This window comes from Pseudomyrmex gracilis, unplaced genomic scaffold (genome assembly GCF_002006095.1).
Source record: "Pseudomyrmex gracilis isolate BER0280 unplaced genomic scaffold, ASM200609v1 scaffold_83, whole genome shotgun sequence".
Classification (NCBI taxonomy): domain Eukaryota; kingdom Metazoa; phylum Arthropoda; class Insecta; order Hymenoptera; family Formicidae; genus Pseudomyrmex; species Pseudomyrmex gracilis.
In genome coordinates, this window is record NW_018020667.1 from 416182 (window position 1) to 440041 (window position 23860).

The 23860-nt window shown below is 36.9% G+C and overlaps 4 protein-coding genes across 8 annotated transcripts; 2 read left to right on the forward strand and 2 right to left on the reverse strand.

The window, feature by feature from the left end:
• Positions 1-93: 93 nt before the first annotated feature.
• Positions 94-4821, reverse strand: LOC109855199 (PAB-dependent poly(A)-specific ribonuclease subunit PAN3). Of its 3 annotated transcripts, none has more exons than XM_020429120.1 (9): positions 4535-4821; positions 3276-3552; positions 2941-3198; positions 2469-2844; positions 2243-2359; positions 1913-2152; positions 1553-1835; positions 1093-1447; positions 94-979 (listed from the first exon to the last, which is right to left on the reverse strand). In XM_020429120.1, the coding sequence occupies exons 2-9, from the start codon at positions 3351-3353 to the stop codon at positions 863-865; spliced, it is 1824 nt and encodes a 607-aa protein (XP_020284709.1). In that variant the 5' UTR covers positions 3354-3552; positions 4535-4821; the 3' UTR covers positions 94-862. The 3 variants fall into 3 exon arrangements, with proteins under 3 accessions (XP_020284709.1, XP_020284711.1, XP_020284710.1); XM_020429122.1 differs by having other exon boundaries at positions 4447-4821; XM_020429121.1 differs by lacking the exon at positions 4535-4821 and having other exon boundaries at positions 3276-4271.
• An 842-nt stretch (positions 4822-5663) lies between these two features.
• On the forward strand, positions 5664-9939 carry LOC109855205 (peregrin). Of its 3 annotated transcripts, none has more exons than XM_020429135.1 (8): positions 5664-6093; positions 6244-6523; positions 6850-7690; positions 7867-8169; positions 8252-8426; positions 8554-8972; positions 9213-9578; positions 9675-9939. In XM_020429135.1, exons 1-8 carry the CDS (start codon positions 5974-5976, stop codon positions 9853-9855), a joined length of 2685 nt encoding a protein of 894 aa, XP_020284724.1. In that variant the 5' UTR covers positions 5664-5973; the 3' UTR covers positions 9856-9939. The 3 variants fall into 3 exon arrangements, with proteins under 3 accessions (XP_020284724.1, XP_020284725.1, XP_020284727.1); XM_020429136.1 differs by having other exon boundaries at positions 6859-7690; XM_020429138.1 differs by having other exon boundaries at positions 6871-7690.
• Positions 9940-10857: 918 nt separating this feature from the next.
• Positions 10858-11743, forward strand: LOC109855195 (DNA-directed RNA polymerases I, II, and III subunit RPABC5). The gene is made up of 2 exons (XM_020429114.1): positions 10858-11066; positions 11230-11743. Exons 1-2 carry the CDS (start codon positions 10972-10974, stop codon positions 11336-11338), a joined length of 204 nt encoding a protein of 67 aa, XP_020284703.1. The 5' UTR covers positions 10858-10971; the 3' UTR covers positions 11339-11743.
• A 941-nt stretch (positions 11744-12684) lies between these two features.
• Positions 12685-21682, reverse strand: LOC109855190 (proton-coupled amino acid transporter-like protein pathetic). Its single transcript, XM_020429107.1, has 9 exons — positions 21386-21682; positions 15539-15578; positions 15273-15358; positions 15040-15141; positions 14738-14888; positions 14477-14598; positions 13846-14391; positions 13571-13737; positions 12685-13454 (listed from the first exon to the last, which is right to left on the reverse strand). Exons 2-9 carry the CDS (start codon positions 15539-15541, stop codon positions 13213-13215), a joined length of 1419 nt encoding a protein of 472 aa, XP_020284696.1. The 5' UTR covers positions 15542-15578; positions 21386-21682; the 3' UTR covers positions 12685-13212.
• Between the last annotated feature and the right edge of the window lie 2178 nt (positions 21683-23860).

The following is a 23860-nucleotide window of genomic DNA, read 5'->3' on the forward strand; positions in this document are numbered from 1 at the left end:
CGGAAAAGTATAGTATAGGGTACAGTATAAATCAAAACTTACTTGCGTGATGATGGGAAAGAAATAATGACAACGTGTTAATTAGGATTGCTTTCAAAAATAAACATTTATTTCAAAATTAATGCTTACCATTAATGCTGTATTCTAAAAACTAAGATTTCTATCCTAGAGGACACCGAGTGTGTTTAGGTGTTGTCTTAAGATTCCTTAAGAATTTATACCGCATTATTAAGTTTGTGTACAATTTTTGTATAGTACCTTAATGGGCTTTACAGCGAATTCAGCTTAGCTAAAGCTGATTCATGAAATCACATGACATTCTTCGCACTTTTCAAAAAGTTCCCAAGAGATCAAGCTTCACAGATCCAAGGATCGATAGATATAAGAATTCAGAACCTTTAAAAGGTCAAAGACTACAAAATAATAATAATAATAATAATAATAATAATAATAATAATAATAATAGACTTCGAAAAAAATCCACAGAAAATGTACAAACCGAATATTATTATAATATACAAGAATTCCGAAGTCTAAAGATCCTAAGATCCAAAAATTAGAAAATCCAAAAAACCCAAAAATTTCAGGACCCCGTTGGGATTCCTATCGACTTAAAGATCTGAAGTTTTTTTTTTTATCGCCTTACATTCTAAATGCACCGCATTTTTGATGCGTGATTCGTACCCTAATTCGACGATTCAAAATTATGTGTACAAAACTGAGTTGCGCGTTATTTTCTTACACCATCAAATACAATTCGACGCAGTTCTCACTCTCCAATATTTCGATAAAGAGTAAAATGATAGTACCGCTAAGTGATGATATCACATTCATGGTTCGGAGTATGCGCTATTGAGGATTTTTAGACAGTATCCTTTGTAGATTGTACCAATTCTCCAAATGACGTTTCCAAACATTGTCGCAGCTCTGCAAAACTTACCACTAAAATACTCTGTTCATCTCGTGACATGAGGCATACCTGTGCGTATTAACACAATTGGAGATTATTTTCTGTTCACACACGCGCGCTCACACATATACAAACACACACACACACGCACGCACTGCGAGAAAGAATAATTAAACACTTACCTTGTCCTGCGAGCCCGAATCCAACTTATTTAGACAAGCTACGACATGCGCCAGATCCAACCAAGGTCTTCCGTCAGTTGACACTTGATGAAACACATAATCTCTAAACAGTTTGAGCATGTAGCGATCGCCCGTTTCCGCCCATGTAGGTTCCATATTGAGTTCCGGTCTTTCATTGATTGTTGCCAATTTGACCAGTAATTTAAATAGCCGTCCGTTCTCTAACTCCTTGGCAAGTTCGTTCTCCAAAACATCCAACCGTAATTGAGCGGCATCCAACTGCGTGTAAAATCGCGCACCAATCATCGGCATGAGATCTGTGACGCTCTTACGGGGTTGATTTGACAGCAAGTACCTAATAATTGTATAGTATTAGATTGTAAAAGATCGCAACCTTAAATCGAACTGCGAAAATTAAGCATTATTATTATGATTTTCGAGTATCATTAATATTACATACAGGATGAGATTTCGAAGGTCAGTAGAGTAGGAACGTGTAATCAGCTCGATAGAAGCTGACATATTGTCGCGATGGACGGCGATAAGGCTTCGACATGCTAGAGCTAAAACCAACTTGCCGAGTGCTACTAAATCCTCTTGCTGATAATGTGGAATGAGGGTGAGAGGATTTGCAGCGTTCCCATCAAGAGTAACTACATCTGGTATAGCGACACAGCTCAAACGAAGTCGCGTTCTCGATGTAAGTAGTACCTTGGTGGGATCTAAGCATCTATACGCCAAGCCTGCGAGAAAATGAAATTGTTTCTTTAATAAACAAGCGCAAAAACGATAAAATAAATCGATAAAGTAAAATACCAACCAGCAGCATGAATGACACGAAATGCGGCAGTGAGTTGAATAATGTAACTCCAAATAACACTTTCCGGCAGCATGCTGCTATGCTGCTGTCTCAGGATAGTGTTTTTGGTGTGACTATAAGGCCGTGGCGCGTTGGGGTCTGAGGAGAACGGATCCGTATAACCGTTGAGCTCGGTCGAAGAGAAATGTTTATTCAATAAAGTCTCCGAAGCAGGGTGATAATCGTATACGAAAACCATGGCTGCAAAAGAAATCGATCAAGAATACAGAAGGGAGCGAGAATACCGAAGGAGGAAGAATAGAAGATTTTGATTAGTATTTTAATACGAACAATGATCACCAAATGCTTTAGTGGTGAAAACTTCCCTCAATTGAACCAGATTTGTGTGAGACAGTCGTTTCCACATGTCAACCAATACCATACATTTTGTATTGGCAAGTCGAAAATCTAGCAAATATCAATCAAGTCATCATCAATCGACGTTAGTTTCGCATAAATGCTGATATGAATTATTGGAAAAAATGGAAGAAAAACCAAACTCTCTCAATTTACTTACCATGTACACGACGTAAACAGTAACGAGTGCCAGTCTTGATATTGGTAGCTTTGTACGTAGAAGTCTGATACCCGAGAACTGTCGAGGCAGGTTTATGTATTGGCTCTAAAGGGCACAGCTCGTGATAATTATCAACCTCATTAGGCAAGTCGGGAAATCTTACTACATCTGGTTGTGTCAATGTCAATGCATTTTTTTGGAGAATGTCCAACCGCAAACTCTCACTCACAAAAAAACTAGGGGCAGCTTGAGGAGGAGGTGTAGAAGGGGCAGAAGAATTATTAGATGAGGGTGGTTTGGCAGGTTTTATAGGTTGTAGATGCGAAGGTGTGCCCGGATACACATAACCGATCTGGCCTGCTGTTACAGGTCCGATCTGAAACAGGAAATAAGAAAGAGTAATTAATTGTGCGACACTTATTACGATGTGGCAAAATAAACCTACTCTTATATTTACATAAAAAATACTCACCTCAGTTCCATCTTCTGCTCCAACAGCATCACTGGTGGCATTTCCGAAATAAAAGTACGTAGTGCCACCCACATTCTCTTGCGAATGTGTGTAGGAGTTGTTAAAGAGATTTGGCGAGCTGCTATTGCTGCCCGCAAGGCTTCTTCCTGGCACAAATTCGGGACTAGCAGTTATCTTCTTTTGTGAGTCCAGAGAAAGATTGGACAAATGCTTAGTCACTGAACTTGTGTTCAATCCTATAGCAGGACTCTGACGATTCTGTATCAAACACATGGCACACAGTAAATTCGGGAAAATCTCTTACCATCGGTAATGCAAAACTAATTCAAATTTACCATGTAGGTAGCAAGTTTGGACTCCAACGGAACTCCATTTGTTTGGGGAGAATATGTGACATACATTGCTGGATCCATTGTTCCCTCAGCCACTGCATTTACTACTTTTGTTCTTACCTTTCTTCCTTGCTCTCTATTATGTTCCTGATTACATTTACTGCCCACTTATCTCTCAAACCAATTCTACTGTGGAATTCTTTATTTTGGCATTTTCTTGTCTCAGCCTTATATACATAAATTGGAATCTCAGCCTTCTGACATGCGTCCTGTGACATATCTTTAAACACCATCAATAAAAACATATTCATGGAATCATGTATAACATAAAAAAGTAGTTCTAAAGTATGCATTGTCTATTAATAAATGCTTTATTAATGTAGACTTCTTTGTTAAAGTGTATTTACTGTAAACTCTACAACATAAAATATATTAATATAATAATATTACAAAATATAGTTCATATGAAACCAACGTTTCTCAAGGAATTAAAGGCTTTGTCAGGTCAAATTTTATCTAAGTGTAATATACATTAGTTAAGAAGAGTTTTTAAGAACCATAATTAAGTATATATCTCAATATCAAACGTGTCTGTACACTTCCACTAACAATTTCTTCTCACATAAGCAAAACCGACAGAAAGTGAGGAAACAAAATTTCATAGTATTAAATCGCGAAAAAAAAAAAAAAAACGCATTCGGTGCTAAGCGAGTACAAAGACACAATAACGGTTCGTTGGCTAGCGATCTAGCATGGCGAATAAAAATAGAGGAGGAGAAGAGCGCCAAAGCCAACAATGGCAGCTGATTTTGACAATAGATCGACGGGAAAAACGCGCGACGTATGATGCCGAGCTCCGAATTCACTAAGAATCACGGGCGATAATCGGGTAGCGTTTTTGGCGCAAAAGCGAGACAAGGAAAACAACGCGTAAATAACGAGCGCGTCTCAGGTGCGCGCGAGTAAAACGCGGGTACGCCGTACGCCAACATAACCCATTCGTACTGTCACACCGTTCGCCAACGCCAACACCGCCGCCACCGCCGCTGCCGCTGCCGCCGCCGCCGCCGCGTCGGCGTTGCTTTATCGCGTGCTACTCGGCGGCGCAAAAAGCGCGGAAATCTCTCGCGGTTTTGCCGTCTCGTCGTTGCGTTGGCTCGTTGAACGTACGTACGAACAAACGGATGGACGGGATCGCCGCTCTCCTCTTCCTCGAGTTTCTTTCTTTGTCTTTTTGTGTCTGCGAAAATTTATTTTCTTACAGTGAAGATACGAAGAACGTGAACTGGATTGTGTCGTATCACAAGCACGCTTCTGTGCAGATTCGGCGGACCGATAACGGTGAAAGCGTAATATATTCACTACAATTTCTGCTTCGTCTCTCGATCGTATATGCACACACGATGCTTGCGTGTTTACACGATGTAGGGTCTTTCTCTCCCTTCGCTCTCTCCCTCGCTCTTCGCGAACTTACATACACCTCTGTACTCCGATCTGTGTATCGCCGCGCCACGATCCGCGTCGACGTTTCTCCTCCTCCTCCTTCCTTTACCCTCCTCGCGAAAGCGCGCTCTCCCGCCAGCCAACGCAGTCTCTTCGATCGCTATTGTCTCGCGATATGACTGTTTTTAAGTACTCGATGCCGAATTGTCGTTAATTTTGTCATTTGTCTCAAAGCAATCTCAAGTCCCGTGAGAAAATAACGGCAAATGACAGATAAAAAAAAAAAAAAAAAAACCTTTTTCACTTGTCAAAGAATCCGAGATTCGGATATGATAAGATATATATATCGAAATATAAAATCCTCTTCCGCGATGCTCGATTCCATCCGAAGTTCACAATGAATGTATTTGAAAAAATGTTTATATCTTAGAAACTATAAATTATTTTTTGTTATAATATTTTTGTTACAAACTATTTGCTATTGTAAACTAGAACTTATGTGCTTGTTCCTTAAATAAATATAAAAGCCCCTTGCACAATGCGAGAGAATAGTAATAGCGATGAGCAATAAACACAGAATTCCTCAACTCGTCGGAAATTTTATCGCTATTGCTTATTCCGTTTTCTGAACCGCATTGATACATGTGTATTTTTTGTATGTTCGACTTCCGATGTTCCTACCGTTATTTATAAATATAAACTCTTTGAAACTAGTGTTATTTCTATAGCTATCGCTATTCCTTCCATTGTGCAAGGGGCTTTAAAGTCAATCGTGCTCTATGTAAAATACGGAGTAGAATAAAGATTGGTTCATTAGTCGATCGAGCGTCAACCAACCGTGATTTAGTCAATTCGGCTGATCGACCAATCGGTCGACCGACTGAATCGACCGTTAGCGTTTGATCGAAATTGGAAACAGAACGTTGCAAATCCGGCTTAATGTTTGATTATATTTTGCAGTTTCTCGATTTCTCCTGGCCGCGCCGCTTTTTTACCGGTTGCTCTCAGGTTATTTCACGCTGATTCGTTGTGTTTGAATATGTAACATTTCTGAATGTTTCGATCAGTTTTGATTCTCATGTTTTACACGCACGTTGTTACACGCAATTGTACGAGCGTTACCTTGCTAACGTTTTGATGTGAGTTGAAAAACACAGATAGACTCAGCACTGTGTACGTTCGTTGAATTAGTATACATATACTTTTAATATATATCGAATAGATATAACAAAAATAAGTTATAATCGAGAAAGAAACAATGAGCACGCCGCAGTCTAATAAGAAGAAAGGCAGGAGCCGAATGGGAGTGCTCAGTGAAAGTGCAAGTCCCTCAAACACTGAGACACTCAGCAGCCAGGAATCGGCAAAGTTTGTTTTGGTATGAAAATTTTCACATTAGCTATAGAATGTCTAATTAACTACAGATTGTATTGAATCAGCCTTTTATATTTTACACACAAAGAATACATGTATGTACACACTCTTTATAAATATATATATATATATATTTTTTTTTTAATATTCAAAGGTAAATTGTATTGGAGAAGATGGAAATAAACAAATTAAAATAGGTATTAATGAAGCCATTCCTATAATTTCCATGGATGCAAGTATGTATGAGGAAAAAAGTTTACAAAAAACGAATGCAGCGACATTAGAAAAGGAGAAAGAAGACAAGAACATTCTCAGCACTTTGCCTGTTGCTAAATTTAAAGTAATAGATGGCTACGAAGAACAATTAGGAGAAGCTGAACCACTTCCAAATTCTTATATCAGATTTATGGAGCGCAGTGGCGAAGAGCTTGATGGTAAATAATTTATATAAATTATCTCATGTAATAATTATATATTATGTAATATATTTACTTTAAAAATTTTTTACAAAATTTTACAAAAACTTTTACAAACTTTTTATGAAACTTAAATAACTTCTACAATAAAAATCATTACTTTCTTGTAATTAGTATTTTCTATTAAATAGTAAACACAAGTAGTAAAATGTATTACTCACTTTATATCATTAAAATCTGTGTTATCTCGTGTTATCATTAAATTCCTTTAATATATATTATTTAATATATATTATTTGCCTTAATATATATTTTAAATGTAATATTTAAATTATTTTAATAAGGAGAAGTAGAGTATGATCTAGATGAAGAAGATACTGCATGGCTTTCCATTGTAAATGAAAGAAGAGTAGCCTCTGGATTGACTCCTGTGGAACCGGACACATTTGAGTTGCTGATGGATAGACTAGAGAAGGAATCATATTTTCAACAACAGAGCAATGGTGGAGGTGGAGTTGCTGCTGATGAGGATGCTGTTTGTTGCATTTGCATGGATGGAGAATGTCAAAATAGCAATGCAATCCTGTTTTGTGATATGTGCAATCTTGCTGTTCATCAAGATTGTTACGGTGTACCATATATACCCGAAGGTCAATGGTTGTGCAGAAGATGTCTTCAAAGTCCATCCAGAGCTGTGGATTGTGTCCTCTGTCCAAACACGGGGGGCGCTTTTAAACAGACCGATCGTCCTTCGGAATGGGCACATGTAGTGTGCGCTTTGTGGATACCAGAAGTAAGATTTGCCAACACTGTGTTTCTAGAACCTATTGACAGTATAGAAAGTATTCCACAAGCTCGTTGGAAGCTTACATGCTGTGTGTGTAAGCGTAGAGGAGTAGGCGCCTGCATACAGTGTCACAAGAGTAACTGCTACGCGGCATTCCATGTAACTTGTGCTCAGCAAGCTGGTCTTTGTATGCGCATGAGAACAGTACAACCTGCTAACGGTGAACCGATGTTAGTACAAAAGACTGCTTATTGTGAGGCACACACACCTGTTGATTACCAGCCTTCTACGAATCCGGTAGACGCTAGGAGGAGAGCAATTGCCAATAAGAAAAGCTCATCAGCACCTGTGATTTCTATCCCCACCATACCGCCTGAAAGGATCAGAGAAATTGCTAGGTAAATATAAATTATTGTGATCCTGCTTATATAAAAAGTAAACAGGTTGCAATTATTATTTGAAACTAATAATTGATATACTTTTATAGTTAGGCGAAATATGTATATTAAAACAAAAAATAATGGTTTAAAGGATTAATTGATTTTATACATGTTTGTTGTTTTGTCTCAATCAGTTTACTTGATGGAATACCAAAGAAGAGTCAATTGATACAACGTATTATTGCCTATTGGACATTGAAGCGACAATACAGAAATGGCGTTCCACTTCTCAGAAGACTACAAAGTTCGCATCCACAATCTAGACCACCTCCGCTCGGAGAACATTCTTCCTCGCCAACACACGACAGCGAAATTAGAGGAGAAATGTGTCGCCAGCTTAAATACTGGCAATGCTTGCGTCAAGACTTGGAACGCGCGCGATTGCTTTGCGAATTAGTTCGAAAGCGTGAGAAATTGAAGAAGGAACTCATCAAAGTGTGAGTTACTATCTCATAACATGATACATGATAATATAGAAATCATTTCAAAAATAGTTATTCAAGTAAATCTTGATTACAGAAAGGAAAAATGTGTGTTCCTTCAATTACGACCAGTGGAGAGTGTTTTGCGTGCATTACTGGAAGCGATAAAAGCAAAAGATGTAAATGACGTATTCGGGCAACCAGTCAATATCAAAGAAGTTCCAGATTATCTCGAGATAGTATCGCAACCTATGGATCTCTCGACTATGGAGGTAATTAACTCAAAATCATTTTGAATTATATATGTATAAAATATGTACTTTTTGTATTTGTATTTGTTAAAATATTTTATATGTATCTGTAATTTATTAATAAAAATGTCACACTCTTTGCTTTCAGGCAAAATTGAAAGAAAATGAATATGATTCCATTTTGGCTTTTGAGGCAGACTTCAACTTAATGGTGAACAATTGTCTAGCGTATAATCGCAAGGATACTATGTTCTATCGGGCAGGAACAAAAATGAAAGAGCAAGGTGGAGCTCTGATAGAACAAGTTCGCAAAGATTATCCAGAACTGGATTCAGTCACCGAAACCGAACCGATCAGCTCTAAATCAAGGAAAAGAGAAAGACCTAATCGTAGTCGTGCGGAAACTGAATCGCAATCAACCGAGAAAGAGATCGGCGGAGGTGTAAATAGAAGAACAGCCGTGCTATTTACGCGTAAAGCTAGAGCGCGTAATGTTAAAAGCGGACAAATGTTTTCTCCAGACGACGACAAAAAATGTAAACAGAGTGATAGCTTTAAAGTATATAGGTAAGACATTACACTTGCTGCAAGACACAACTGTGTCTTGATGTATATAATAATTTGCAGCAGATTTCTTCTGAATTATCACTATTTGTAATAATTATGATGCAAGTAAACGAAAAAGGATTGCAGAAAATATTATATTTTCTATATTGTTTGATACTCTCGATATGTTAAACATTTTTATATATTACTAGGAAGAATACACGCACGTATACATGTATTAATGTAAGACTATTTGTGTAGGAGTGGAACAATGGATAGTGATGTAGGTGAGGGAGAAAGTCAATCGTCAAGTTGCAGTAGCTGTTCCACGAGTAGATCGACTACTCCCGATCCAGAAGAGGAAAAACAAGAGATAGTCGATACAAAGAAAGAAAATGAGAGTAAACAAGCGAGTAGCACTAACGGTATTGAAGCTTTACAGCTTGTATGGGCTAAATGTCGGGGATATCCTTGGTATCCAGCCTTGATTATTGACCCTAATACACCCCGTGGCACTATACATAAAGGAGTGCCAATTCCAGCACCACCTGAAGACGTTCTAGCACTTGGGGATAATTACAAAGAACCTGTTTTTCTTGTTCTATTCTTTGACACCAAACGTACATGGTAAATAATTTCTTAATAGAAATTCACCACATTAATACACAAAAATGTTCTATAATAATATTCATTATTATTATATTTATTTGTTAATTTATATAGGCAATGGTTGCCAGGAGAAAAATTAGAAAAACTTGGAGTGTCACAAGAAGTGGACGAAGCAAAATTAATCGAATCGCGTAAACCTGCGGACAGAAAAGCTGTGAAGAAAGCTTATACCGAAGCCTTAAATTTTCGCACCCAAACACACAATGCTGTGGTGGACAACATTTCAACCGAATAAATCTTGTCAATATAGTAACAAAGCGCTAGATTATTGTTTTATAAGTATTTGCATTGTAACGATTATTTCAGAAAGTTTGGTATATGTAACAAGATAGATTACATATCTAAACGTGTACATGTGTTAGTAGTGTACATGCCATATATGTAATACTCCTATATTGCTAGTCGCGTATCTTCGCAATGAGAGGCACGAGGTCCGAGAAAGGGAGACCCACGAAGTCCAAATATGGGCATAGATGGTCGAGCGTCATTATGCGCAGGCGCATCTACCAAGTGAGTGCGAGCGAGACAAAGCATTAGAAAGTGAGAGAAAGAACGCGAGAAAGAGAAATGCGCAAGCGTGCTTGAATGTTCACCGCATGCGCACAAAGCAGCTGGAGAGAGAAGCTACTATATTGTCTGCACCGTAACGGTGAGCTTCAGGTCGGCACCGTACTAGCAATATAGGAGTATTACATATATGGTACATGCACAGTTTTGCAAATGGCGTCCAACCGTAAAAACCTATTCCCTTGAGCGGATTCCCTCCCAATGAACCGTAAAAATCGGGACCACTTTTATATCACGGAGTTCGATCTCCTTAGACCTGGTTTATGCGGGCAATAACTGTTAACTTATGCCGGAATCGGTAGAGTTTAACTATAGGATTTCAATGCTTCTGTTTATACAAAAGTGCCGAATGCGTATAAACAGAAGTATTGGAATCCCATAGTTGAACTGTACCAATTCCGGCATAAATTAACAGTTATATTACCCGCATAAACAAGGCCGAAACAAGGCCTTATTTGCCGGCATAAACCAGGCCTAATTTATAAGTTGTGATAAGGCTGGATCCTCATGCAGACACCGGCGCTTTGACATCGAGCGTTAATTGGTGAAAAGCGGATGGTGAGGGTAAATGGCAGCTCAATTTACCCTCACCATCTGCTTTTCACCAATCAACGTTCGGTGTCAAAGCGCCGGTGTCTGCATGAGGATCCAGCCTAGAAGAACTCCAAGAACCTTACTTCATACTCTATACTGCCTACTCCCATTGTAGACTAGTCATAAAGCAGCGAATAGCGAGAATTGTTTTGAATCCAAAGAAAAAGTTGCGAATCACTCGAATATCACAATGATCATTCCTGTGAGGTGTTTTACTTGCGGAAAAGTAATAGGAAATAAATGGGAAGCGTACCTGGGACTTCTTCAAGCAGAATATACTGAAGGGTAATAGTCTGATTTTGTGATTTCTAACCTCTTGAAACTAATTCATAAAGTTTCTCTTTGTATCACGCAGATTTTCTTACAATTATTTTAAAAATCTTATATCTGCATCAAGTATTACATAAACATAATTACATAAATAATTACGATAAATGTATTGTTACAGAGATGCCTTGGATGCACTGGGTCTAAAAAGATATTGTTGTCGCAGGATGCTTCTTGGACATGTCGATTTAATTGAAAAATTACTTAACTACGCTCCATTAGAGAAATAAAAAGGCTATTTATCACAAATATTTAATACATGTGTATAATGTCTGTATGTATATTTCTTACAATTACAAATATTTATTGCAATGTTTTGCTATTGATGCATTTCATATTTCAGTTGGTAAACATTTTGTCATTTATTAATATAGTATTTTGTATAAGTTGACAATATAAGTTAAATTGTAATTGTTATATATAAGGTTAACATAAGGTAAAATAACATTTGTAATATTTTACACAAAACTGACAAAAACTATTAATTTGTATAAGATTGTAGACATCAAAGACAAACATCTATGTGATAAAATATATATTTAAGAATAGAATTGTATGAACAGCAGTGATGTTATATGTAAAAATCTAATGGAAGTTAAATAAAAAAATAAGAACTGTCTTTACAAAATGTAAAAGTGTTTATATTTTATTTTAGCTACAGTGTTCTCCATGATACAAATTATATTATAAATAGTAAAAATACTATTTATATCTTATGCAAAGATGTGTTTTTACTCGTAAAAAAACGAGCATGTACTTATGTAGCTCTTTTATGTATCAGTTTTCACAATATATATTTTAATGTTAATTTTAAATGCAATATAGGAAGACTATCTAACATAGATACTTTGCTTGAGCAATATATTCTTTCCACATGTAATCTATTTATGTATATGTTTACATTTGACATAAATTTTGAAATTTTTTAACTAACTTTGTTTCTTTATCTTTTTGCCAGAAAAACATTTATTCCACATTACTGCATTATAACATTAAACATTAAAATATCAACTGATACAGTTTTTTTTTAATAAAAGCGTCAGCAAAATATAATCTACGTAATATATATATAGATATATATATATATATGCTTGATATGTGTTTTATCAAAATCTTTCTACAAAGATGCCAGATTTTTTTAAATTATTTCTATAGAGTATGCGATAAATTATTTCTTCAATTATAAATTTTTATAAATGCACATATACAATCAAAATTTTTGTTTTTTTTTTTGTGGAATTTGCAAGATATTCCGACAGTATAAAAACATCACTTTGTAAGAAAATGATTTTGTGTTTTTTAAAAAATATATAACTGCTATTATTTGTTTTACATACAGCAGATTATCTTCTGCTGAATGAATACTGTCATTATTTCTAACAATAAGTCTACGTCTGCTTTCAAACTTACTAAACTGTAAAGTACAACTATGCAAGATTTTATAGAAACAAAAGAATTTGATAATTTTCTACATTTTGCATTTTGCTATAGAGAGATAGGAACAAAAAAAACACATGCTACATTTTTATAAAAGAAAGATCTTACCCAGTAAAAAATTTTCCATATTCGGCACATATAAATTTGCATAATTAGATATAATTATTTTAATTTGTGTATAAGTATATATATATATGAAAAATTTTTTACCGGGTATAGAATTAGATACTTGATCTAACGATATAAGATTGTAGAACACTTTCATTTAGAATTCTAAAAAAATATATACAAAATTTATAAAATCAGTTTTCTCACTGTCACCAATAAATTATAGTGTTGTCAGTGAGAAATTATGCAATTTTGTCTATTATGTTCAGAAATAGTTTTTGCCTATCATCAGTATTTGATAACATGTATATATAAGATCAGAAAAAATTCATAATTTTCGACATATGACTGTATAGAAACACCGAGAATCTTGATTATATTGACTTTGTTTAGAAATTCAATAACTGTTCACGAATGTTGCGTTACACATTTGATTCATCTTAAAAAATATCCGTTACCTACATCGTAAACAGATTCAAAATCACAATAAAAAAAAACTCTTGGTATACACCCGGTTAAGTTATTTGCACTAAATGAAAAATGGAAAACGTATTTTCCATCAAGTGTACAATCGCACTATGTCCATTATGGCACTGCGCGATCCAAATATCAACGCCATCAAACCTATCACACATATAATTACATTCTTCAAGGCTAACCAATTTCCCGGTCCGAAGCCGACGTCCCAATAAGTTACAATTTCAATGAAGACTGGAATGAGAAGGCCCAAAATGGAAAAGCAAAATGCACCGATCAAGCCGATGAATGGTTCAATGGTCGGCACCGCCACAGCCAAAAGAACTACAACAAGCATAATCATTTTGTAGTATATTGTTAACTTGTAAAACATAATAAAACATAACTTACAAAAAGAGAACTGTGAAAAAAAAAAAAAAATGGTACATCTCTGTACATACCTGCACCACACACAAGCACCGTTCTCATAATGTAGTTGGCCAAAAGTGGTTTTTTTTCGAAGCGATCCTTTATGACAGTCCATCCGATATCGAGACACACGTAGAACTGCAAACCGAAGGTACAGAACACTGCGAGAGCAATCAGTATCTTGACAACTTGTGCCGGTCTGTGAAACAAACAAAAAAATCAGCTATAAAAATTATAGGTAATTGAAAAAATGACGTGTGTTATGTAACGTAAATCTATTTAATTCAATCAAACTCAGAGAGCTTACATTTCTTCCGTCGGCAGATTCAGAGTGATACTACCGAGCGCTTGATCTTGATACTTGACATATCCGAGGAATCCAAGCAGAATATAAATGAGAGTGACACCGGACATTCCTCTGTTGAGAACTCCGCAGATTCCTACGAAGTGCTGCGGTGTTTTCATGTTGTTTTCGAGGGGCATCACCACGCCGATCGCCTCTATGGCAAATATGGTAACGCTGAAGAACTGCGGAAAATTTTCCAACTTCGCTACTAAAGGCACTTCGGTCACCGGCGGCAAGTCCCAGACGAGATAATAGAACGTTATACCCAATCCCGCGGCCATAAATATATTTGCTACCATCGAAACTGGCGCGAGGTACTTCAAATCGGGCACCCAACTGAGTAAAATCAATGGCACTAACAAGTAGACAGTGATCAGCCGGATGTTGTACTCGCCGCCGTCCACGTAGTAATGTTCGATAATCTGTTTGATATTTGCGGCGACGATTACCGCGTACACGCTGCAGGTGCCAAAATACGTGGTGAACAGACTGATTTGTATGAGATATCTGCACACAGTACAAGAAATACACATTTCATTGGGGAAGATTCATTTTGGAAGTTACTTGAGACGTTTTGCGGAAAAGAAAATACCTGGAAGGTTTCGCGAATTTTTTCCCCCACTGAGGTCCGTTGTTGAAAGCAGTCTCGGCCACCTCGGCAAATCCCATTTCTGTCTTTCGAGTCTTGTGATAAAGCATGTGCGAGCACTTGACCTGAAAGTTAAGTCAGAAAATGGGAAACGTTATATTCGCGCGTTTAAATTCATATAATTTTTTGTCAAAGAACTGGGTCATCCTCAGCAATGTAACTGCATAAAATATATAGATATTACTTATCACACCGGAAACTTACCAAAATGTACGCGCAATGCGTGCAAACGACCGCGACGAGTATCGTGGCGATTATACCCACGAGCAGTCCGGCATTTTTGAAGGCTATAGGCATGGCCAGTATGCCGGTGCCGAGGGACGCTTTTAACAAGTGCGTCAACGTATCGCAATCCCTGCAAGGTGTGATAATTCATTATTGCAAAAATATTGTCTAAATAGTGAGCAATTAAAATTAGTCTTATCTATGCATTTTAATCAATTGTAACTAATGATAGATCATTCTAGGCATACGTTATACATTGTCAAAATAACGCGCGTCCTTACGTCGTCGGATTGTCGACTTTGCGTTCCGCAAAGGGATCGAAACTCTTCTCATTTTCACCCAATCCACCTTCAACGTCACGCGGAGCGACCTGTACCTTGTACCTGGAAACGCAAATGAAATTGAAAAGAATTATACATTTTCGTGCAACGCTTACCACGTGTAAGTACGCTACAAACTTGTATTTTTAATTATAAACACATATTACATGCGTGAAATTAAATCGGAATCTTACTTGGCGGACAAAACGCCATCTTTTAGGTGGGATCCGTCGTGGGATAGGAAAGTGTCCAATTCCGTCGGAGCTTTGTCGTTTTCCACCTGCGTTAGAAAACACGGATGTTGAAAACGCTATTTATAAGATGATTTCATTTTCTCACTTCTTCTATGACAGAGCGCACGAGTGAGATAAGATTATAAAATTATGACGCGAATATATGCGGAATAACAAATGTGCAATAACGAGCGGATAAATATCCGCGTGTTGAAACACACACTTACCATAGTGGCTTGTTTGCTGGTATGCTATCTCCACTGTTACCTGAAAAAAAAAAAAAAAAAAACATGAAAGAACTTCAAGTTAAATTGTTGTCTTGTGTTATCGTGGTTTTAGACGTGCGAGTGAATTTAAGTGATTTTATAAATTGTATTAAACCAGATTTTATATATAAAAAGCAAAATTAACAAGTTAAACTCTACTTCATTGATATTTGTAATGACGTCTCCAATAAATGATAAGAGAAATTTGTCAGACAAATATTACAAACGACGTAGTCTCGTCTTATGTAAACTCTTATCTACTGTGGCACGACCTTTAACTTCGGAATGTTTTATGCGTTCTTGTGACGTAAATATAAAAAAAGCAAACAAAAAATAGCAGCGAAAAAAAACCAAAATTTCCAACTTGGCAATATCGAGAGTCCAAATTGAAGAAGCTTATGTGCAAAGATCTGGGCGATAGTTTCGTTGTTTGACACTTTTGATAAGTGAACGTAATAGATTGACGCAAAAACTCGTTATGCAAAGTAGCGTCAATCATTATATATATATATCGATTTGCTTTACCGGTTGCACTTTATCGTTAATAACGTATTGCCGAGGAGTTGCAAAATTGTTATCTCACCACGCGAAATTTTCCGTTATTATCATTTTATCGCGAGTTTTTATTCAAACAATTATATAGAAAGTGACACACTTATGACATGGTAATCGACTTACGAACTAACGCGCGTTGTTACAATTCAATCACGTTCGTTTGAACGAGATTGCATTATGCGTGTACATTGCGCGCGTGTGAAAGAGCGTTAACTCTTGTCACTTCCGGGTTCGCGAACTCGGCCCCTTGCTTCGAATAAAGATTGCACGTAGAATCGCAATATACGCAGATTCGTGACCACAATGAAGAAGTAAATAATCATGTGTATCTGTACATAGTGTTTTTAATCTTTAGAAAGCACCGGCTTATAGCCACTATAGCAGCTTTGTATGATAACTATATAAGACGTACAGTAGGGAGCACCATATCGTGCGGCTCCAGGGGAATTTTTTAATTATAAATATTAATATTTTTTTATATAAATTTATTTTTCGAGAATTTCTTCTTTGACTGCTTCTATTATCGCGCGTCGTTCTCCTTCGATCTCTGCCAGCAGCCCGAGATCGAAAGAGAGCAGCGCGCGGTAATAGGAGCAGCTAGAAAAACAATTTCCGAGAAATACTTCCTCTGGAGCCGCTTAATATGGTGCTCCCTACTGTGCGTTACATATGTGCATGAGTTTTGGGTGTCAAAAATACAAGATTTCAAAAAAAAGATGTCGGTCTTCTAAAAGAAGTTAAACCTAGAGAAATTTAATCTCTCCTCATAACTCGTGTCATTCTTCGAATCAATAGCGACCCGCCTATATGGCCTGTGAGTCGGTCACTGGTTCTCTGCCAAGTGTGGGCAAGAAAAAGATCCTTTCGAATTCATTTCACTGAACTCAAAAGCCTAACAGCTGCCACAAGGTAATTTTGCAGTTACAGTTTTGTTGGCACACAAGCTACTTTTTGTCCGAAGTGTAACTAAAGACGCTGTTGGAAGAAGAGAACTTAAGAGAGTGACAACTATACGCTATATAGACGCATTCTTTTTCAAACTTAGGTTTTGCATTTTCTTAATTTTACTAATTAGTGTGTCAAATATATGCAAAAATTTGGAAGTATAATAAATAGATAAAATAACGTTAGTGGAAAATAAAAAAAAAAAACCTACGCAGATAATTTTATATATAGTAAAATATTATTTATAGTTTTTCATAAGAGTAGAGACAGTAATAAAAAACATTCTCTATATTGCTTACGCTGAGAGAGAAGCGAGAGATAATATTTTCCATACACTTGAACTATTTTAAACTTTTTCCACGTAATAGTGCTCCGCGTGCTTATAAAATTTGAATTCGCGATAATAAAGCTAATGCTATGCGCCACGACTGTTGATTTGTAACAATAAGTCGTCTAACAATAAATCAAACTCTGTACATTGAAGATAAAAATAGAATGACAACGATGAACGGCTCATTAATCGTCGACGACCGTAACATCCCCCCGAAACGCTCTATTTCGAAAGCCCGAGAGCAGACCAAGACGATCGAGGACGTTGACTCAGTTTATCTGTCCACGCAATCCTCCCACAAATATTGAAGCGTAGTAATTTTGACGCGTAAGTTTATTTACTTCGGAGAATATTATTTTGGAGTGACACATGACTATGTGCGCCCACCAAAGCGCATGATGATTTTAGCGATATAAATTCTGACGCGTGAGTTTCTTTGGTTTCGGGTAAACAGCGAAAACAAACTCGCGTGTGATCAACCCACGGGGCTGTTGAACTCTTTTACTTGCTCGATTGGCGCTCGAATGCCGCGTGACAATCGCAAATTGATAAGCTAATCTAATCGAAAATCGATGTAGACAAAAATATAACTTCGGATCTCTTTCTTGGCGATAAACAAGCATGAATTGAAAGAGCTTCAGGTTATAGAACAAGGTTCGCGATTATCACGCCTGCCGCGTGATGACGATCAGCGAAATCAGAACTCATGCCAGCCGTACGCAATTATCTCTCGTGCGTGATATATCGTGTAAACTTTGTAACGTGTAACAATCTAAACAAAACTCGAAATTACAAAGGCGCAAATCGGGTTAGACAAACGACGAGAAGTCGCCGTAATAAATTCCGGTCTATTAATCAAATTGACTTTTACCCGTGCTGCGACCATCGCTAATTACCAGGTCGGTCATTAAACTCAGACGTTTAATTCGCTGTTAATTGCGGTTAATCTCGCGCCTAATACGATCAAAACCTGAACCTCTTTCGAGAAACTTTTTAGAATAAGACAGAGAAAGAGAGAGAGAGAGACCGCGTATCTCTTTTCAGAACTACCTGAACTACTTACTCGCTTATTACGAATCTTTCTTCGTCTTCGCGGGAGGGACAAAAATTTGCCACAAAGACGAGAAGTGGTTTTTTCAAATGCAGATGCAGAGCTTTTCTATCTTATAATTACACGTTTTACGGTCGCGAGAAATACCGCGATTATGTAAAATTGCAAAAAAAACTCAAGGCCATATTTATATTGTGTGCGTAACACGTGAGCGTCACATGCTTCTTATAAATTGAAATTACTTGTAGCATTTACGTGTAGTATTTATTATATTTTTCGCACAGAGAAAAATGTACAACTGCGCTAGAAAATACGAAACATTTTATATTTTACATACACCTACACACACACACACATACAATTGAGAATAAAGAGAAGGGGTATTTGTATAAACGCGAGATATATTTCTTACTTGCAGCGTATTAATAATCGAGCGATTTATACACGACAACAACCAATTCAGGTGATAACTAAAAAAAAGAGCAGTGAAAAGTAATGCATGTTCCGATAAGAAATAGTCGATAACCTACATGTGTGTGTGTGTGTGTTTAGAATTACATCAATTTCAGAAAATGCTATGTTAGCGCGTAGCAACTGTCTACACATTTTACTTTATCGGACGTTGTAATTTTTCACAGAGAGGTGTGTACAACCAACTATTAAACGTCGCCTTTGCGTTTCACAAGATCAGAGGATAAGCTGTTTGAAATTACTACGGAAAGATCATAGTCAAGTATAAATTAAAATTTAATACTGTACGGATTAATTGCTTATCCTTCACAGATACATTATCCACATCAAAATAATTAGCACGAGCATTTTTTTATTACAGACGCTTGCGCAGCTACAAAAAAAAAAAAAAAGAAAACAAAATGTCAGTTGCCGATATTAGCGCGATCTCACTTCTCGCTTGAAATCTCGATCAGGATCTCGATCAGGATCTCGACGATAGTTGAGAAACACCTGAGATACCTAAAACCGCGCGGCATGATTTATAGATATGCTAAAGATACCTAGTAGCTGCTAAATATATCCTAACATTCGATGAACTTGTGGACTTGTGGTAACATTTCAAAAGGAGATCTATCCACTTAGAATAAGTGTACGCGAGAACGAGATCCATCTTTCTTACTGCGCATGAAAAGTGATACTGTTCTGAGGAATGTCACATTTCTGCGGCTAAGCAGTTTTTTCAAACGTATCTTTTTGAACTGAGATAGACACTGGAGTATGGGCGGTGTGAAATTCCATACTTTGAGGATTGCGTTATACCTAAAGTGAGACCATATTTTCCGTCAATTTTGGAACTTTTGACAAGCAAAAAATAAGAGAGAAAAAAGAATGTGATTACATTTTTATGTATTTTATTATTGCACACATGCAAAGGTATAAAAAATTTGTGTACACAGTTTACACTATTAGCTTCATCTTTGATAGCTTTCAGAGCTATAAATTTTTCTTAATTATCCTTTTTTTAGTATCGTCACGTATTTAAACATTTCAACAATAATCACCTTTTTTAATAATCATTTTTTGTCGTAGTTTATCTTTGTTATTAGTATTTCTTTAAGAGTTCCCACGTTTCTCAGTTTAATACTTGACCTCCGAAAAATTTTTTTGTAATAAGAGAAAATTTCAATTTGAAACAAATTTACCAAAATCAGAAAAACCGAGACAAAGAGTCAAAATATTGTCCCGATAAAATCGATATAATGCATTGCGCTTTGCAAAATACCACGTGTCGAAAACAGATATTCGAAGAATCTTACAAATACGGAATATTTACATAGGGATGAGGATTCAAACTGGACGTGATAAGTAATGACGTGATGCTCGCGGAATCGTGATATTTCAAATTTCAAGTTCAGACAAGAAATCGATCGTTGTTCGAAGCTTAATCTACATGTCAAAAGATACATCTGCTTCGAGAACCGAGCAGTTTTTCCGAATTCTTTTCTGTTAAATATATTAGATCATGTCTATTTCAGCGCTTATTACGCTCTGATACATTTGTATATTTGCCATACGTGTGTGTATTTTTCCCATATGTGTGCGTTATGATAAGCGGTCTTGTACCTTGAGAATGTGTGTCAAATAATCGGTGCTCACGGACACACACATTTTCACTCTTTCTCTCTCTCTCTCTCTCACACATTCTCTCACTCTTTTGTCCGAAATATCGGCAAGTAGTTACATCATGCGAATGTAACTACAGGTGATAAAGATGCCATGGCCGTACAAGTCGCGTCTGACAATTCCACGTGGTTTCCGCAAACGGTTTCGTCCAAGGAAATCCCTACATACTGTGTGACTAATTTCACGACAATCAGGAAATGCAATCAACTGTGACATAACGTTAAAACGTATTATGTAATATCAGAGTAATGGCAGAGATATAATAATATAATTTTAAGTAGCAATATATATACGAGAAACTACTATAGTGTAGCGCTATTAAATTATATAAATTAAATTAAAATATTACGACGACGTTCAATTGTAATGTATTGTTGCAACTTGTTGTAAAATCTATAACTATCTGTCTATAACAAATTTGAGAAGCTAAATGGTAAATTTTTATTGGAAAAAAGATACTCAGCGAGTCAAAAACATTTGCAGTAGTAGTTTAATGTTTGCAATAAGAATTGTATTTTCTTTCCGATTCTAATTGCAGTTCCTTCGCGGTTTGACACAATTGTTTCGTTCTGATCTTTTACATGTTTTTGTATATTTTTTTTTTTTTTGTATATCTATTTTTTTACAAATACATTAAAAGCGCAAAAAAAACGACAGTGCACACGAAACGAGCGAAATATAGCACAGCGCGGGAAAGTTCCGAGAATCGTCGAGATAACGTTTTTGTAGCTTCGCCGCGACACGCAGGTAAGAAATCGAAGAATCGATCAGAAGAATAGGAGACGCTTACCTGCCAAGCCAGTGCCTCGTTATTTTGTCGCGATATTGTCTTGCAAACGACTGAAAAAAACCACGTGTGTTCGTGTGTGTGTGTGTGTGTGTGTGCGCGCGGCGGATGTTCACATTGGTGAATCTATCTCATTCCCGGGTCACGATAATTTTATATCGGATCCACCGCGAATTTTCGGATCGCACCGTCTCCTCGCGGTTTCTATCCGCGTAATCGTCCGTTCGAAAGATCACCACCAACTGCCGTCCAGACCGGTAGTTGGCCACACACTTGGTGGCTTTCCACCGCCACACACCGCTGCCTTCAACATTGGTGTCTTCGCCGGCTTCACCGCCGCCGTGCCGTCGTCAGCGTCGTCTTTTGAAACTTACGGCAGAGGTCGTGCGATCGATCAGCGATTCTCCGTCGATCGCTCTTTTACGAATTTTCACCAACGAGCGATACGCAACAATTCTCTCCGATATATCGCAAATCGAACGATGATTCAGATATTTTTGAATTGATTTATCCTGCACTTAGCATGTGTTTCAGGAATATCGCGCGCAGCTACTCTCAAGATTGATAAATTCACAGCGCGTTATGGTGCTGTTCTATTTTTAGCGTTTTCAGAAACAGTACCTTCTGCTCCGCGTCACAGGAAGCGAAGCTAATTTACATTTTCCGTCTCTCTTTCTTTTTCTCTTTCTATTTTTATTTTTTTTATTTTTCATTTTTTTAATATTTTAAAAAATAATCATTTTTACATACTCATCTTTTATATTTTTTTTATTATTTTTGATATTTTAAGTAATTATTTTATTATTTTATTAATTAAATTAATTTTGTTGAGCATGAGAAGATTTTCTCAGAACTAAAAAATATGATACCATTTCTCTCTCTCCTCTCTCTCTCTCTGGCATGTATCGTATATACTTTGAACTCGAGTATATCTTATATATAGTATTGCGGCATTTTTCAAAAAAAGACGTGAACTTGAAGACCCCGAACCTTCGTGTGTCATTCTTCATCTAAATTCGTATCGTGTGACAGGCGCGATTCGCGGTGACGAGCCAGAAATGGCGGGTGCGTGAAGACGTCTAACAATAAGTCAGCACGTGGGTCGGCGTGGTTTGGACGTAGAGCGCGGCGGCCGCTGTATGATGAAATTCGACGAGTCGGTGTCACTACGTCCGTCGCCGACGGCGTCGCGCGTCCGTTCGTTCACGCGCGCCACGCGTTATTCATTGCGCGATGCGTGCGACACACGACCGCGTGGGATTTACGCGATTGTTGTCTATCGTATTCTCGTGGTCTATCGAGTGAGTAATCGATATGCGTATATATGTCGTGTATACGTATTTGACGGAAATAAAAGAAAAGTTTAAAGAAAGAGTCTTAAATGTACGTTCTATATATTTTTGGAGTTTTTTTTATCAGAAATATTTAAAATATAATTTTTTTATTCTTTTGTGTGAAAAATTTATATTCTCGCGAGCTTTATTTCGCGGAGTTCTTTACTTGTAAGTAAAATTCTTTTCAACTAAGGAAAACTGAGTTACACACAGGAAACTCGTGACCGAGCGATAAAAGTTTCCGTTGCAACTTTGAAGTCGAAGAATAGAAACTCTTGGGTCAACTAAGCTTTTGCTTAATAGCCGTCTGGAGTATTAATTGGTCCTCATTTAAGAGAAAGAATAAGGGGGCCGCAATTTCGTCCAATCGAACACTAATCGTACGAATAATCGGTCGCTTAGATGAGGAGACGAGAAGGACCACATTGAGGACGAATATAGAAATTGTTCGTGCGCATTAACGCAATCATAATACGCAAACATAATAAAGATGAGCGAAATTCATAACTAGCGGCTCGTAAACTAGAGGTTCCGCATGAGAACGCATTTATCTGAAATTAAATATCCGGAACTTTAAACCCGGTTGCGACAATAAGCACGCTCGTGCGCGCGCGCGAGCGCGAATGAGACGCTGTTTTCGCTGTTGCGTCAGAAAAAAAAACCGCGAACAAATTCCAATGTCGTTTTATTACGCGCATTTTGCATTTTCGTCACGAGAAGAGTAGTATTATCCCTCTTGTACGAATTGAATAAATAATAACTGTCATAATGTTTTTCAATAACATATATTCAAAGGTCCTACGTCATTGCATAATTTAGCATCAAGTTTGTAAAGTTTGTGTGTGCGTCACATTTTCATATTTTGTATACTTCGAGCGTCATATTTTGTATATACTTCACTCATATTCGTGTTTTCTCATTGAGAATAACAAGATTAGATAAAAATAATATTTATAATTTTTTTGTAATGATATACTTACACAACACACATATGACGTTCAAATGTCTAATGGATGTCCGTAACTTCATGTGATGTCTAATGATCATCTAATTAAGATTTGTATAGAATGTTATTCTATGTGGGAAACAATGCTTTTTATTTCTATCGAGACAGTGGTTTACGAGATATTTATTTATATAAAAA

What these genes read in the sequence shown, in the direction of transcription:
- LOC109855195 (XM_020429114.1), top strand. Translation starts at nt 10,972, where the DNA reads ATGATCATTCCTGTGAGGTGTTTTACTTGCGGAAAAGTAATAGGAAAT. An exon ending in CAAGCAGAATATACTGAAGG is followed by an intron (nt 11,067 to 11,229) that starts GTAATAGTCTGA and finishes GTATTGTTACAG; the next exon opens with AGATGCCTTGGATGCACTGG.
- LOC109855205 (XM_020429135.1), top strand. Translation starts at nt 5,974, where the DNA reads ATGAGCACGCCGCAGTCTAATAAGAAGAAAGGCAGGAGCCGAATGGGA. An exon ending in CAGTGGCGAAGAGCTTGATG is followed by an intron (nt 6,524 to 6,849) that starts GTAAATAATTTA and finishes TATTTTAATAAG; the next exon opens with GAGAAGTAGAGTATGATCTA. An exon ending in AAGAAGGAACTCATCAAAGT is followed by an intron (nt 8,170 to 8,251) that starts GTGAGTTACTAT and finishes TCTTGATTACAG; the next exon opens with AAAGGAAAAATGTGTGTTCC.
- LOC109855190 (XM_020429107.1), bottom strand. An exon ending in AATCTGCCGACGGAAGAAAT is followed by an intron (nt 13,738 to 13,845) that starts GTAAGCTCTCTG and finishes TTTGTTTCACAG; the next exon opens with ACCGGCACAAGTTGTCAAGA. An exon ending in GGTGCTTGTGTGTGGTGCAG is followed by an intron (nt 13,455 to 13,570) that starts GTATGTACAGAG and finishes TGCTTGTTGTAG; the next exon opens with TTCTTTTGGCTGTGGCGGTG.
- LOC109855199 (XM_020429120.1), bottom strand. Translation starts at nt 3,353, where the DNA reads ATGGATCCAGCAATGTATGTCACATATTCTCCCCAAACAAATGGAGTT. An exon ending in TCGTGTCATTCATGCTGCTG is followed by an intron (nt 1,836 to 1,912) that starts GTTGGTATTTTA and finishes ATTTTCTCGCAG; the next exon opens with GCTTGGCGTATAGATGCTTA. An exon ending in ATTCGGGCTCGCAGGACAAG is followed by an intron (nt 980 to 1,092) that starts GTAAGTGTTTAA and finishes TAATACGCACAG; the next exon opens with GTATGCCTCATGTCACGAGA.